Source organism: Morus notabilis, unplaced genomic scaffold, assembly GCF_000414095.1.
Source record: "Morus notabilis unplaced genomic scaffold, ASM41409v2 Scaffold45, whole genome shotgun sequence".
Classification (NCBI taxonomy): Eukaryota; Viridiplantae; Streptophyta; class Magnoliopsida; order Rosales; family Moraceae; genus Morus; species Morus notabilis.
Genome location: NW_010366164.1, coordinates 94,321 through 111,890, shown reverse-complemented (window position 1 = coordinate 111,890; position 17,570 = coordinate 94,321). Strand labels below are relative to the sequence as shown.

Here is a 17,570-nt window from a genome sequence, read left to right as displayed (position 1 = left end):
AATACCTGTATATGCAGTATCTACGTATATGTACGTGTGTATTATGTATAGCCATACATATATGTCTGTGTGCGTAGAGAGAGAGAGAGAGAGAGAGGTGTAGACAGGTCACAAGTTTAGCCCTAAAAACAAACACGACTTAGTAAACTACAGTTGGAACAGCTAGCAGGAAGGATAAATTAGGGATCCAAATGAAAGTATAATACAACTAACTGTCAACATTAACTTAAAACAAAATTGTTGTACTTTCAAAAAAGAAAAAAACAAAATTGTTTTATGGGCAATTAACTTGGCAAAATTAAGTAAAAAAGATCCAAGTTACACAAAGCACAACATTCTTGAGCAATGCCTTTTTGTACTCTTACATGGAACCTATACCATGGAATGGTACAAACCAAGCAACGGACAATTAGGATTGGAACCATTTTCTGAGCTGCCCCAACCCTTTCCTCTCACCATCAGTTTGGTTTGAACCCTTTTGCGAGTATTTGGATTTATATTGTTCAATAAGCATGTCAAGCTTATCTACTACATCTCGCCCCAACGGGTCCTTATTCTTGTTTGGCCTCTTTCTTCTCGTATTCTCCCCCTCAACACCTGTAGTAGGATCCTGTGGCTTCCTCTTTTTAGGTTTCTTATTCGTCTCCTCGGCCGATTTTGGCTTTTGCCAATCAATAGGTTTCCTGCCACGTTTCTCATTTTTCGGGTTCCCTTTGAAGCCTTTCCCTTTCTGTTCTGAGCCTCCTGACATTTCTTTTGAAGGTGACTCTTTTGCCCTTCCAAAGGCCGGATTGTGTTTCCGCTTCTTTGGAGCTCCACATCGATCACTAGTGGCTTCGCTGATGGCCCTATTTTCTACTTCATCTTCTTTGTTTACTGCTGCATCATTGGATGCACGATTCTCACCTTTGGATTTGCGCTTTCTGGATTTTTTCTCGTTTGGATGGGAAACTGGTCTATTTGAATCGCTAGTTTGCTGTGCGTCTTTTGGATCGCCATGGGTCTCGTGCTGAGCTCTTTGCTTAGATTTCCGTAGCTTCAACAATTTAACATTATCAACAGCAAACTCCACGATTGGGCGGTGCTCATGACCAAAAGTTGCTGCAAGTTACAGAACAAACACTTGACATAGAACATAATTGCTGAATTAAAATAGTAACTTATGCGGCAAACAATGAAACACTCGGTTATTAGAGAGAAATATCAATGAGCCAATCCACCATGGGAGGTGTGGTTTTTACGTGGAAACAGGCCGTACCAAAACCCATTGTGGAGCCAAGAACTATACCAAATTAAGACCATTAATACTAGTGGCTTAAAAAAAAAGAAAAAGAAAGACAAATTAAAAGAAATATAGCAAGACCATAAACTTGTAATCCAGCGGAAAAAAGGCAAAAAAAAATACGGACTTATGATTTCAAGGTTCAAGGTAAGTACTAGTTAGACACCAGTTAATCATGTTAGAGGTTCAAGGTAACTAGATAGACACTGGTTAACTATCGAAGCAGAAGGAAAATATCTTTACAAATAAGTTACCACTTACCAGGATTATTATTGAGAACTCTCAGCGCCACAAGTGCATGCTCATGCTCTGAGAACTCCACAAAAGCAACTCCACGGGAGTGATTCTCTGTGACAACCTTTCCCTTCTTCATATCCTTCAAGAACTTTATCTGCGTGAATATCAACAAAGATGAGAGAAATATCCATCTATCAAAATGTGAGAGGTGCAAGTCACTTTTTGTTAGTGATTATCTAACGTACAGAAAAAATGATCGCATCCTTAATCTTGAAAATAAAAGCTAACCTGTCTGATCATAGGTGTTTGCTTTGTCACTCGTGATCTAACCGCATCAATACAGAGCTTTTTAAGCTCTTTTTCATTCATTGACTTGGGCAAATTGTAAATAACAAGTCTAGTCTTTGAAACATGAAAATTTGGGGATTGAAGCTTTGTCGTCTTGTTTCTTTCCAACCTACATATGCGGAAAAAAGCATTAACTCTACTGTGAAACAATCTGAACTTTTTAACAATTGTACGACATTAATCAACATTGGGACACTAAAAGGCATCATGGTCTATCAAGGGACCACTTAGCATCTCTCTTTCTTCCAAGTGTCAATAATCTTCTCAGGAGATTCATAGTTTAATTTAGGACTATGGGGTATAGTGAAATTTAATTTAAAATACTAAATTAAATTCTGAACTTCTCCGGAGATTTATGGTTTAATTTAGGATACTTACATTCGGCGTTTTAACATGTCACTAGCCGAAACACCTTCTGCAGCTGCAGTCCCCTCAAAAATAAGACCTTCCTAATAAAGGTTTGATAGAGAAATGTTAGCCACACTGAAGAAAAACACACATAAAACTAAAATAAAAGCAGAAAGTGGGAGTTTTATATACAAAAGGGAGAGAAATATGTAATGTCAGTGAAATCAACCTTTGCCAGGTAAAGATTGCGATGGTCATGATCCTCATTCTTGGCCTTCTCTATTTCCTTGTTGTGTGCTGCCTTCTTATCCAAAGCTTCCAAGACAATCAATTTCCTATCTTTCAGAAAGATCCCCACGCCTGATGCAACATTAGCTGCTGAAATAGCAGCAGTAGCCGCATCTGTTGTTTTGAACATGAGGAAACCAGTTCCTTTCGGTCGCCTGACACAATGAAGATGTCATGTGACATTGCAATAAATTCTTGCAAGAAATGACGCATATCAAATTAAATATTACATACCTGGTGACTGGATGACGAACTAGGACAAAGGATTGCACTTCCCCGAAAGTAGAAAACCGTTGTTCTACTTCTTCATTGTTAATTTCAAATGGGAGGTTGCCTATGAAAATTGTTCTACGCAGTTTTTCCTTTTCCTCTATCTCTTTAAGAGATTTTAGCTCTTCTTTGTCAGGCATTCCAGGCCTGGAAACTGCTGATGCTTTTGCAGACTCATCTGATACCTTATTAGGCATATCTACAGATTCATCCATATTTGGTTCCATGTTCCTCTTTGGAAGTACAGAATCATCATCGCACGAAGTAGGAGTTCCTTTAGAAGAGGATCCTATCAAGTTCTTTAGAACCTTTCTTGCTATATCTACTTCTTCATCAAAATTAACTTCAACAGGCTTATCTTCTTTCTCTGTGGTGTTGCAGTAATCAGAAGCACTATCAACACTATCAGGTTGCTTGGATTTTTTATTTAACTCCTCAAAATCATCACTGGAAACATCAGTATCACTTTCAGTTTCCCCATCTGTTTCATCACCTTCTCCTGAAAAAACCAGGTTTTAGGCATTATAAATACAATTAACATCAGACGACATAAATACTGATAGACTATTCATTGTCAGTAACGTAAACACACACACACACATACACACATGTTGCAAACCCCAGAGCATCCCTCGAATGGATAGACGAATCAACTTTTCATATAGTTATTTATGACAATTATTATCAATGTGAGAGCATCCTCTAAGCATGAATCAACATTTCTATATAATAACGTTAACTGGTTAACATTTTCTAACGTGTAATCAATTCTCATACCAGACAGCAACAAGTATTGAACTGCTGCTGCTTATTTTGCTCGGAAATCATACATCCAGTTCTTCAAGAACAAAACCCAGAATCTAGATGATATTTCAAAAACTTACTGCAGAGTTAATATAACAAAAAACATAAGTTTCTAAAGAATATGGAGTGACAACGACAATTAACAATTACCATTTTCTGGAGTAAGACTTGCATTGTTGCATCGAGTATATATTTTCTTAGGAACAGCCCAGTCAACAGCTATTGGTCTTTTGCCAAACGTTTGCCCATTGAACTTTTGAATTGCCTGCAAAAACAAGTCCACTCGTCAGAACCTAATGATTCCTTTGTTACTTTAATATTCAAGCACAGGTAACAAAAATCATACATTTTCCGCGTCACTTTTGGATGTAAATTTGATAAATGCAAAACCCTTGGATATTCTGCAAAGATAAAATAAAAGATCGATTAAAAAATGATAATTCTCTTTAGGGAGAGAAGAAAATTTTCTAATTATTGGAATGTACCCTGTATCAGAATTATGAGGAATGAATACATCCCAGACAAACCCTGCCGATGAAAACATATCCTTTATCTCAGTCACTTTCGCCTGCACAAGTTTTCAGTATACTTAAAGAATCCGAGTTTCTCCCAACAGGGAAATAAGTAGGACTATCAAATACTCTAAGCAAACCTTGAAAGGAAGATTTCTAACAATAAGTTTCCACTTCTGAGTCTTCGAACCCTGGCCAGGAATGCAACAGTGAACTCTTTAGATTTCCCACGCAGTAATGTTAAGATTACGAGCTACATCGATAACATATGCAACAGACTCCCACCCAGCCAAAGGAAAAGAAAAATATATCTTGTTTCTCTAATAGCATTTGCATAGCAAGTACTAATGAGAGAGAACTACCGGTGAGTTGACTATAAAAGGTTCAAAAGCAAAGGGTATATGAAGGGACGTCATCCTAGATTGTGCTCAGCCGTTAGCCCTCTATAGATATACAAAAACGCATTTAATCTGGGTAAACCAGAGAGAACTTCGTATGGTAGGCATACCGGAAATAAAAATTTTAGCAAAAGTGTAAGCATGTACATGTGCTATGCACATTTAAACTTTATTCCTTTCTAAGCTCTGCATTTCCTCCAGATACTACAAAATATTTTTAAACATCCTGGAATCTTTTATTTTTTTGGGCATCTACTTGACGAATAGTCAAGCACAAAGAAAACTATTTGCAAAGATAAGACAAGTATTTGCAGAACCAAGAAAAAAAAAACAATATAAAAAGTATTTAACGCACTTTAAATCATGAATAAAACACACATCCAAATTAGGAGCGTCAAAATTAGAGTAGACAGCTCATTATAAACTTTACCTCCCCACCCAGCTGACGAGCCCAGATAACCACCCCTTTAATCTCTTTTTGGTGCAGCACTGCAACCGCAGCACGAGCTGATTTGACACTTGTATAAAGAACTGCTGAAGCATCCATTTTGCATCCCTCCTGCATAAGACCTGAACAAGTGTCACACTAATTGCCTCATTTACCATCCAACACCAAACAAATAATACCCGTAAAAGGGTCACAAAATAATTGCAAATCCAAGCAAAAGTATGCTTGACATTTTAAGTTAAAAGTATGTGATGCCAAGCAAGAAAGAATCAGGGAGATAAGGTAGCTGATATAACAGTTAAATATTGATGCACTGAATGCTTTAAACCAAAGATCCAACTTTGCACATTTTCAAGGATAACCTTGCAAAATAATGCATTAGTGTTAGAGAGGTAGTCCTAATACAAATATGACCTCTTCGCCTCCAACGATTGTCCCCGAGGCTCTCTGACGTTCTCGCTTGTAAGGTACTTGAGAAGTGTGATAATGGAGTGCAACAAGCTTTATGAGGGAACGAAAGATAGTATTTATAGTAGGCACAAAACCCTTGTCCCACCGTGGGGATCCCTTGAGGTTGTACCTCGGAGGTACCAGGACGTCTTTTTGGAATCACGTGACGATCTCCCGACACTCCGTCGTGTACGCTGGTTTATTAGGCTACAAGGGGTCATACATGGGAACAATTATACGCATGAAACTGTAGCAACGTCCTTTCCCCCGTACTCATTCATACCTAAAGCCCGAGTCCTAACAGATAAGGTGGTGTCTAGGTACATGTTAGAGTGAATTGTAGGTGAGGGTCATGAGATCTTACCTCAACGTATAGGGTGTTACCACATTACAAGTAAACAAGATACACGGGCAACAAACATAATGGGTCGTTACCTTGAGTGGGGTTCGTGGTATGCCCACTTTGAAAATGAGGTAGTACTACCTCGAGAGTACCTTGAGCACTCTGAAAGATCTATGTATAGCGCAATTGTTTTAGTATTTGTTTCAACAATTATAGAAACAATTCCTGTTAAATTAATTTACCGAATAAAAATTAAGATTAATTACAAAAATTCCCCATGAACTATATCTATTGTAACACTTTGCCCATTTATCTTTAAAACATAACATTCATTCTCCCTGAACAATGAAATGTTAACGAAAAAACCCCATCTGTTAGGTTTTTCAACGCAAATTGACATTTAATTTGTTATTTTGTGATATTTTGATAGCTCTATCGTTTAAAATTTAGTTTGAATTTAAAACTAATTTAAATTTGAACTTTTAATTATGATACATCCATTATTGATTGAATGTAAGTTAAAAGTTTTATGAATCTTTTTTTTTTTTGGTAGAATAAAAAAATTATGAATTTTATGAAATATTTAAATTAATTTAAATTCAAATTAAATTTTAAACCATAGAATTACCAAAATACCTCAAAATAGAAAATTAAATGTCACTTTCAATTAAAAACCTAATGGATGGGCCTTTTTTGTTAATATTTCATTGTCCATGGAGAACGAATGCTAAGTTTTAAAGATCAGGGGGCAAAGTGTTACAAGGGATATAATTCAGGGGGAATCTTTGTAATTAATCCTAAAAATTATTTAACCAGATTAAATAATTACCGAAAGTAGTAAATAAATAGAACTCGGGAAATTTTTATGTGGTTCAGTAAAAACCTACATCCACAGGGTCACACCCAGCTAATGAACAATCCACTAATTAAACAACATCACAATCACCAATGGACTTAAACAATCTAAAGACTCCCTCTCATAATTGTCGTCTAGGTCTTGTAATAATTAGCTAGATCTATTCAGCGAGCAGCACTCGTCTTTAAGCTTTGCAAGATGAAATCCCTTCACTTGGCATATTGTTCTCTTCCGAAAACTCCAAATTCTTCCCCAGAAGAATGATGAGTGGTTGAATCCCCTTCGACACTGCAGATCGTCTTCTCCCGAAGACAGCTATTTCTTCTCTCGAAGAATGTAGAACACAAGCACTCAAAATTTTATGCGTGAATGCCCTCTTGAAGGCCGTTGAGTGTAAACTTCTCAAAGTATTGTGTGTGTAAAACCAAGAAGCCTTCAATCACATCTGATTTGAGAATTATATAGAGCATCACGAAATCCTATCTCAAATCTCATATCATAATCTCTCAAAATTTGAATGTTGCATAATTTGTTCCACAATTTGTTGCAACATAATATGTGCGAATTTAATTCTGATTTAAAAAAAAAAAAATCAAAATCTTTGTATGATTTTTCCTCCCAAAATCTTCCTCAAAATGTCCTCTAATAGAATTGCCACTCCCTGGAATTTATATAACCAAACCAAAATCCTTATCTAAGTTGTTTTTCAAATTCACCTTAGATTAGGATTTCTCTTTTCCAAATCTTTGACAGCTATAGCAAACCTTTAACAGATATCCAGATAAAAATTCAACTTTATCCAAATACACAAATCAAGATTTTACCTTGGTAAATCTCACTTTGAAATTCAACTATCTCAACATAGATTTGACTTGCACACCACGTTATTATCTGCAAACCTATTTTTTAAATTATCATGTTTCTTGTTGCCATAAATGCCAACTAAAACCTAACAATCTCCTCTTTTGGCATTTTTTTTTTTTTGACAAAACTATCAAAAACAAGAAAAACAAGTGCAAATATTCAAAAATGTATCTACTCCGCCTTTTTTGCAAAATAATAGCCAAAGTCATTAGCAAAATAAAAGGCAAAATAAATTGGAAAAAATCATCTACAAGCTATCACTTTCGGAGGTTTCTTCAGCAACATCATCGTATTCAACAAATGCACTATACATAAATCTTTCACACTCATTGACACCTAAGTCATTCTCAACGGTTAACATGGCGTGCCCTTGCTAACTAAGAGGAACCAACCAAATATCCATCCCTATCCCATGACAAAGGAGTCGTTGCAAGCATTGTCATGGGAAACATACTCAACCAAACTATTCCCTTATTCATGTATCATCACACTTCTCATGTTTCAACATATTGGTAGTTGACATCAAGTAAGAAGATTTGGCTCCACCAGGTCAAAAACACTTTGAAGAAGAGCACAAAAAATTAAAACAATGAGCATCCTTTAGGATGATCTCGGGGGTTGCAAACAAAAACAAAAAACAAAAAACAAAACAAAAACAAACTTCAGGTGTTCAAAAGTTGAATCCTCCCCCAGGGGAGTCTCAAGAGATCGCCATTTGATGGCAAAAGGATAACCTGACACTTCCAAGGTACAACCCCAAGGTACCCCCACAGCGTGTCTAGGATTTCGTGCCCTAAAATGCCTCACGATATTTCATTCCCTCATAGAACACATTGCACTCTATTATCACACTTCTCAAATACGTTGGAAAGCTTCCCACAAGGGACGATCTTTGCACGTCAAGGTGAAGAAAAGGGAGGCAAAGAGGAAATGTGTGTGTGCGTGCGCACGTCTTTTATAATAAACTAGAAATCTTATTTGTAATGAATTATGTTGAAACATATAACTAGATATAACATGTATGATGTGTTGTGTATATATATAATATATATATATAAATGTAGTGTAGACGTATGCACTATAGAATTAAATATATTTTCGTAATTTATTTCCTTATTGCTCATTATTAAGGAAATTAGTTTCTATGCCCCAAGGTTTCTGCTTTCCTAGTACTGCAATATCGTCTTACTAAGTCCGAGAGTTAAGGATGACTAGAGATACCGGTTAATGTTGAATTGTACAGTTGTCATTAGCTAATCGTAGGAAAGAAATCCGCGTGTATATTTAGTTAGGAAAATTATTCTGATCCCTTGAATCATGGGATTTGTAACGTTAGGAATTTTTCTAATTTGGGTAGATTAGTTTCCTATTATTCTCCCTAGAATAGTCTATATATTTCTGTGTGCCAATTATTCTAATTCAATAAGAAAATGTCATTCTCTACCCCTCTTTTACAATATGGTATCAGAGCTACAGGCTTTTTTTTTCTCTGGGTTTCCATCTTCGTGCAGCCTTTATTACTGTGATAAGACAATTTGATTGCAGCCTTCATTGCTGCGTTATTTTCTGTTTCATCCTCAATCCTTTTCTTCCAATCTTTTTCTCCTTTCGATCACCATGGCCACATCTAAAACCAAGGTTTCAAATACCTCTGCTCAAACAGAGGAGGTCAACTCAAATCAAATGACTGGAGATCTGCAGAACATTCGGGCTACATACATATTGTATGAGAAAAAATTATCTCAAGTGGTCCCAATTTATTAAAGCATACCTTAAGGGTAAAGGGACTTAGTCATCTTCTCAGGACGGGACCGAAAAAGGGAGACCCAAAGTGTGAAGCATGGGATGAAGCTGATTCCATGATCATGTCATGGTTATGGGACTATGGATCCTACAATTAGTGACACCGGTATGTTTTTCACAACTGCAAAGGAGATTTGGGACTCCATGCAGCGAACCTATTCAAAAGCTTGTGATGCAGCCAAAGTGTATGAGATTAAGGTGAGGACCAATGCAACCAAAAAGGTAGGCAAATCGGTGACAGAATATGCCAATTTACTGAAAAACTTGTGGCAAGAGCTGGATCACTATCGGGTATTTGAGGTGAAATGCCCAGAAGAAGCTGCTATCTTGAAGAACTTAATTGAGAAGGACCAAGTATATGATTTATTGGCTGGACTAAATCCTGAATTTGATCAGGTTAGGGTACAGATACTCGGCAAAGAGGAGACACCTTCATTAGAGGAGACAATTTCTCTTGTTCGGGCAAAAGAAAGTCGAAGGGGCATAATGCTCGAACCTCAAGTTTTAGATGGCTCAGCCTTGGTGAACAACCACATACACAAGAAAGGGGGAAAGCAACCCTGTCAAAATCATCACGGAGAGACAACAAGGATAATTTGTGTACCTACTGTAAAAAACCAAGGCACACCAACGAGAATTGCTGCAAATTGAATGGTAAACCATCAAGCCGAGAATGGGGAAATCGTGGAGGTGAGCAAAGGTCTTAATCTCAGGCTCATCTGACAGAACAAGCCAACCAACGCGAGGGGCAGGAGAAAGGACACTCACTAGTGAAGATATTGAAAAACTCAATGGCTTGATCGGATCTCTTAAGAAGCCTTTTGGTGCATGTTCATTGGCATTCTCAGGTAAGTCTTCATTTTCTTTTGGATTACATTTCTCAGAAAAGTGTTTGACCAACTCTTGGGTAATTGACTTGGGGGCCACAGACCACATGACTTACACCTCACAATATTTCAACACTTATACTCAGTGTCCTAGTAGTAGGAAAATTACCATTGCAAATGGTTCTCTTGCTATAGTTGCAGGATTAGGAGATATCCATGACGCCTTCTCTTGTCCTTAAAAATGTTCTCCATGTACCAAAATTGTCAGCAAATCTTGTTTCAATTGAAAAGCTTACAAAAGACCTAAAATGTTATGTAACTTTCCGTCCTTATTGTGTTTTTCAGGACCAAGGTTCAGGGAGGAAGATTGGACTTGCTAAGGAATGGAATGGGCTCTACTATCTTGAGACACCGAGTACTTCAAAGAAAGTCATGAATCATTTGTCTTTATCATTTCTCAGTTCTTCAAATAAAGATGCCATTTGGCTTCACCATTTTCGTCTTGGTCATCCATCCTTTAGAGTCTTAAATATCATGTTTCCCTCTTTGTTTAAAGGATTGAATGTTACTGATTTTCATTGTGATTATTTTTATTTTTATTGTTTGGATAAGAAACAGGAACCTTGAATTAAATAAAAAAGAAAGCAAATACAAAAGGAGACAAGCGATTGACCAAGAAAACACAAAAAGCCTAAAGATCAACTAAACTATAAACCACAGAAAGGCTTAATGAAATATACTATCCCACCCCCAAAGTAGATCTTTTTTTTTTCCGAGAACAAGAAGTCCACGGAACAGAACTAAGCGAACGAGAAAAAAAAAAAAAAAAAAAAAAACCACACAAGCACAAAAGGCTAATACGAAAACTAAGCCAAAACTAAATCCCGTCACCTTAACATATCCGGGAAAGAAAAGGCCTTAATTCTTTATCTTGTGAAGTCCACAGCGCCACCCAGTAAATTATGTGATCCCAAACCTCACAAATCTTTCCCTCAACCCCTTCAAAGCATACTCGTGTATATTTGTGAACTTGCAATTCCAAATTATGTGATTTTCATTATGATATTTGTGAACTTGCAAAGCATACTCGTGTATCCTTTCCCATTAGTAATAAAAGATGTTCTCACCCTTTTGAATTGATTCCCAATGACATTTGGGGATCGTCTACAATTTCATATATTTCGAGGTCTCAATGATTTGTTTCTCTAATTGATGATTGTACTAGGGTTACATGGATATTCTTGATCAAACCAAAATCTAATGTAAGCAGTGTCATTCCTAACTTCCACTCCATGATACAAAACCAATTTGGCGTAAAAATTAAAGGCTTTAGGTCGGACAATGCCAGGGATTACTTCAATCAAATTTTGACACCCTACTTTCAAAAAGGCATTATTCATGAATCATCATGTGTAAGCACACCACAACAAAACGGGGCTGCTGAAAGGAAAAATGGCCATTTACTTAATACCACTAGGGCATTGTTATTTCAAGGAAATGTTCCTAAATCTTATTGGGGGGAGGTTGTTCTTACTGCCACATACATGATCAATAGGCTGCCCTCACGAACATTAGATTATAAAACTCCCATGGAAAGTCTTGCAAAATTCTATCCCCATGTCAGAACATCAAATGGTCTCATACCTAGAGTCTTTGGTTGTACCTATTTGTCCATATCCATAGCCTAAATAGAGGAAAGTTAGACCCTAGAGCAATCAAACGTGTGTTTCTTGGCTATTCATCTACACAAAATGGGTATAAATGCTATCATCCTCCTAGAAAGTCATACATATCTATAGATGTCACCTTTGCTAAAAACAAACCCTACTTCACATTGTCCTATCTTCAGGGTGAGTTTCCACTTATGGAAGATAAAGACTGTGGTTGTGATTTCGGTTCTTTTGGGTCTCTTGATCTACCCTCGACACCATCTCCATCTACTCAAAAATAGAATGTCCCAATCTTCCATCGAGTCTGTCTCAATTCCTGAATCCATGTCAGCCCCAAAACTAGAACATGCATCCAATCCAGTACCTATACATACTCCAATACCCGTTCCAGAACATGTGCCCACTCCAATACCCATCCATACTCAAGTCACACCAACGTCTATTCATATTTATGACTCAATGAGATTTCCTCAGGTATACTCAAGAAGGAAAGTTGTTCCAAACCTGACACAAGTCCGAAATGACATCCGGAGCTTTGCTAATGAAGATATGGTAAGCTCTGATTCTCCCTTGTATATACAATCTGTTGAAACACCAAAAAGGAATTCTGATCTTCCTATTGTTGTTAGGAAAGGTACTAGAGAATGCACAAAGTGTCCTTTATATCCATTGTCCCACTATATTTCACTTTATCTGAGGCATACTCAAAAAGGGAGTGGAGGAATGCTATGAGAGAGGAGTGGATGCATTGGAAAAAAAACAAAACATGGGAGATTGTTGATAAGCCAAAAGGAAAGAATCTAGTGGGTTGCAAATGGATTTTCACTTTAAAATACAAGCTGATGGTTCTCTTGAGAGTTATGACGCGAAATTGGTTGCTAAGGGCTATACTCAGACTTATGGAGTTGATTATCAAGAGACGTTTGCTCTTGTGGCAAAAATGAACACTGAGAATCTTGTTATCTCTGGCAGCTCATTTTAATTGGCAACTTCAACAGTACGATGTGAAGAATGCCTTCATGCATGGTGACCTAGAAGAGGAAATTTACATGAGCACTCCACCAGGATTTGAAGGAGATGGAACAACTAACAAGGCGTGTAGACTGGAGAAGGCCCTATACGGACTAAAACAGTCACCCAAAGCTTGGTTTGGGAGATTTGCTGGAGTAATGAAAGCAACAGGATACAGACAGAGTCAAGGAGACCGTACCTTTTTCATCAAACATTCGGTAACAGGGGATTGACAGCCCTCTTGGTATATGTTGATGATATTATTGTCACAAAAAATGATGAAGAGGAGAGAAGCTTTGAAACAATGCTTGATCAAAGAATTTGAAATAAATGAACTTGGAAGACTGAAGTATTTCCTTGGCATTGAAGTTTCATACTCGAGACAGGGCATTTTTATCTCACGGCAAAAGTATGTGACAGATCTCTAGAAGGAAATAGGAAAACTTGGTTGTAAACCAGTAGCTACACCTATTGAGCCAAACCAGAAGCTAGGGGAAGCAAAAGAAGAACCAGTCGTTGATAGGGAAATATACCAAAGATTGGTAGGAAAACTCATCTACGTTGCTCATACTCGACCAAACATTGCATACTCAGTTAGCATGATTAGTCAGTTCATGCATAGTCCGAGAGAGAGACACACCTACGAGCAGCCTACCATGTATTACACTACTTGAAAGGTAGTCCGGGAAAGTGAGTTCTATTCAAAAGAAATAATGAACTCACATTGGAAGCCTACACAGACGCAGACTATACAGGTTCATCAGTCGACAGGAGATCGACATCTAGTTATTGCACGTTTCTTGGGGGAAATTTGGTAACATGGAGGACTAAAAAGCATAATGTAGTGGCGAGGTCGATGGCCCAAGGAGTGTGAATTATTGTGGCTGAAAATCATCTTGGATGATTTGGGAATCAAGTGGGAAGGTCCTATGAAGCTGTATTATGACAATAAGTCAGCAATAAACATTGTTCATAACCAGTTTAGCATGACAAGACAAAGCATATCAAGATTGACAGACACTTCATCTAAGAAAAGCTAGAAGGAGGTCTGATTTGCATGCCTTATGCACCTTCAGGGAGTCAACTAGCAGATATCTTGACCAAAGGACTCAAAAATGCACCTTTCCATGAAATTATTTCCAAGCTAGGAATGGAAGACATCTATTCTCCAGCTTGAGGGGGAGTGTTAAATTGTACAGTTGTCATTAGCTAATTGTTAGGAAAGAAATTGGCGTGTATATTTAGTTAGAAAAATTATTTTGATCCTTTGAACCATGGGATTTGTAACGTTAGGAATTTTTCTGATTTGGGTAGATTAGTTTCCTATTATTCTCCCTGGAATAGTCTATATAATTCTGTGTACCAATTATTCTAATTCAATGAGAAATTATCATTCTCTACCCCTCTTTTATGATAGTTAAGAGTAGCAAAACATGCACAAACAATTTATGCATGCAATAAATCACTTACCTTGTTTCTCAAGCTCTTCTTTTGGAAGAGGGTATGCCACAGAACATACAGTTCCAATTTCTCTAGCTTGGCTAAGAACATCTTCCGCTATCTTTGCATTAATAAGACCACCAAATATCACAGTCCTCGCAACTCTTCGCATTGACAAGGAATAAAGTATTTCATCACATCATTGGCATATTACTTTAGAAACCACATATAAAAGAATACAAAAACGAGACAAACAGGCAAAAAAGTACAGCCAAGTGAAATAAGAAATAGGATACCCAAAAGTGGATCAGTGGGATGTCCGAACTAAAGTGTAGGAAACACATATTACAGGAAACTGATGAAACAATGCAATAAAGAAAACTCCGTCTGCACTTTAAAAATTTAAAAAAAAAATAAAAAAATAAATAAAAAATCTTCTAATTGCTTTATCAGGCAAGACCTAATAAAACATGGTCCTCAGCTTGAAAAGAGTTGAAGCCAATCCTATCTTGTGTTAAATGTAATTTTCAGTTGGGGGAATAAGTTATAACAATAATCTAATCAAAAAAGCTAATTCTTGATTATTTGTATTAAAAAAAAGAATCAGTACAGAGCATTCTCAATTAATTTAGTTGGATGCTGATATCATAAGTTCATAACTGAAGAATCATCATCAGCTGAAATAAAAAAAATGTATATCCTATTAGGCTAATTATGATCAAGGCATTCTTACATCCTAATGAATCTAACAGCACTACGAACTGTCTAAATGCAGTCCAATTTCTGTTATATTTCAAATTACTCAGTGCACTCCAATTTTATTGCTAAGAGTACTTCATGAAAGCAAAACAAGTCAGGCCGTTCTAGGAAAGTCAGAGACCCAAACATCATGAATTCAACAAAGAATAGAAGGATATTATGAAGCACCATATATGCAAAAAGAGAATAAAATATAATTGCATGACTTAATGATATACTCTCATTCTCCAAATGTGAGGCACTTTAAAAATGAACCACCTAAGGAAGGGGGAACGTATTATAATTCGGTACCTTTGCTTTTCTGAACCACCCGTTTTATCCTCTAAATCAACATGAAGTTTTGCAGCTTTTCTAACCTCCAATTGTTTCTCGGAATTTTTCTTTAGAGCAACAGCTGAAACTGAAAAACAAAATGAGATCCAAAAACCATAAAAAACACGAGAAATGAATAAATATAGTTTAACAACCTCCTCCAGCCAAGTTTGAAGCATCCTTTTCTGACTTGGTAGTACCGCCATCCTTGTCCTCCTCTGATTTCAGAGAATTCTCCAAATTTGCTGCTAAGTAAATAGAGAGAACATTACCATGGAGGGAAAGAAAAATAAAAATTAAAGAGAAATCAACATGTTCACATGCTCTTTAGCAAGAGAATAGTATGCGCGAAGTCCAAACTAAAGTAGGGTTTCAACCTTCACTTATCTTAGACCGTCTCTGTTCACGGGGGGCTCGGTGCATAGCATGTTTAACATTGATTATCCGACCTCCAACAGAAAAACCATTCTTCACCTCTATAGCACGGTTTGCATCTTCCGTGACGGCACTACAAAATTACAAATAAAAGCAAAAATGCACCCAAAAAAAAATCACAACATGACAAGGAATTTCCACTATTAATACACTCATAATTTTTATACACATAAAAAAATAAATAAATAACAAATCCAATGTCGGTAATGATTCAACTATGCCTATAAAACAAAAACAACAAACTTAGTAAGGGCAAAAGGTATATCACCAAACTTACAATTGAACATAACCAAAGCCACGTTTCTCAGTTGAACCTATGAACACACAAAAAACGGATTAACCACCACTTAGCACATCGATGAAATTCAAATTAGTCAAGAATCCGACATTTTGGAATCAATATAACCTAAGAATCACACTGTAATGAAGTCTCGGAAAGAAAAATGTTTTAGCTTTACCTGACTTGGCGACCATGAAACACCGCCTAATCGGTCCGACATCGCTGAAAGCTTCTTCCAGCTGATTTTTATCCGGTAGATGAACACAATTAGCCAAAAACACAAGTGCTAATTCATTTTTCCTTTATTTTTTCCGACGGTTTCTCGGAAAACAAACGGAGAAAGAGAGTGGAAAATGAATATACCTGAGAGTCGGTGAAGGCGTAGGGCAAGTTGCCGACAAAGACGGTGGAAGGAGAGAAATTGGTTTGGGTTTTGTCGTCAACGTCGCCACCATCTCTGGTTTTCTTCTTCTTCGCCATAGCTGTTTCGCGGGAGAGAAACTGAGACAGATGAATAAGATGATTCTAAAACCCCAAACAGAACATACGACGGAGGGTTTTCTTCTGTTTGAGGCTTGCTCGAGCTATTTGGGCCTTTTGGGCCCGCGATGGTGGAACTTTGTTGTCTCTGCGAAAGAAAAACACGCACAGAGAGCAGGTCGTTTTTGTTAAGAATATGTCGTTGCTCAAGTTAAATAATAGGACATGTTGATTGTACTTTAAGCGCGTTTACCGAACCGTAAAGTAATTCAATGGGTATTCAATGGGTAATGAATTTAGAAAGAAAAGCAAAATAATAGAATTAAAATTTATTCATTCACTTTATTTGATTATTAAATGATGTAATAAGAAATAATTATATTTCTTTTCTTATGAGTTATGTTTATTGAAATTAAAAATAGCAATATTACAAAGGTAATTACTAAAATATCTTTTTATATAATTTAATAATTATTAATTTTATAGTAATTCATTAAGAGTGCAATAAGTAGATTTAGTATTTATTTTTTTTGATAAAAAATCAATACTAAATGGGGCGGCATTCTCTTTTCTCATTCTCTATATTATGTGGGATCTATTAAATCTCTATTACTAATTTTATAAGTAAATATATTATTAGATTAAAAAAAAAAAAGCATTCGTCACGTTCTCTTTTTCCCTTCGATGCAAAGTAAACATCCCTTAAATTTTTTTTTTGTCGTTTTTCCCCTTTTTTTGTGAAAAACCATACTTCTTTTGCTTAAACTAAGACGACTTGTTCCTTGTCGTTTCTAGTTTTGCTCTTGTTTGTCGTCAAAAAGATTTCCCTGTTCAAAAATAAATATGTCGTTTTATCATTAAGTATGCACATAACCTTCTCTTCCGAGAAGCTGTTATTTTTACAAGTAATCAAACGACAATCTCTTAAGAAGAAAGTGAAAAAAAACAAAGTAAATCTTTGTGTTCTTAAACTACATGTATTTCATTTATATTTTAACTGACATTTTAAGAACTAATAAAGGATATGTCGTTTGTCTACCCAATATTATGTCGTTTCATATCGAACAAGATGAAACTCTATGGTTAAAAGTAAAACAGCGTGCCG

At 36.5% G+C, this 17,570-nt stretch overlaps 1 protein-coding gene across 3 annotated transcripts; it reads right to left on the bottom strand.

The window, feature by feature from the left end:
- Nucleotides 1–172: 172 nt before the first annotated feature.
- On the bottom strand, nt 173–16,503 carry LOC21410045 (RNA-binding protein 28). 3 transcript variants are annotated; one of them, XM_024173142.1, is made up of 18 exons: nt 16,349–16,503; nt 16,164–16,224; nt 15,983–16,019; nt 15,648–15,778; nt 15,426–15,518; nt 15,250–15,358; nt 14,230–14,363; nt 4,918–5,057; nt 4,230–4,280; nt 4,063–4,145; nt 3,924–3,978; nt 3,728–3,842; nt 2,738–3,272; nt 2,445–2,658; nt 2,246–2,316; nt 1,808–1,976; nt 1,544–1,673; nt 173–1,101 (listed from the first exon to the last, which is right to left on the bottom strand). In XM_024173142.1, exons 1-18 carry the CDS (start codon nt 16,463–16,465, stop codon nt 410–412), a joined length of 2,937 nt encoding a protein of 978 aa, XP_024028910.1. In that variant the 5' UTR covers nt 16,466–16,503; the 3' UTR covers nt 173–409. The 3 variants fall into 3 exon arrangements, with proteins under 3 accessions (XP_024028910.1, XP_024028912.1, XP_024028911.1); XM_024173144.1 differs by having other exon boundaries at nt 15,250–15,352; XM_024173143.1 differs by having other exon boundaries at nt 15,426–15,515.
- Nucleotides 16,504–17,570: the final 1,067 nt, after the last annotated feature.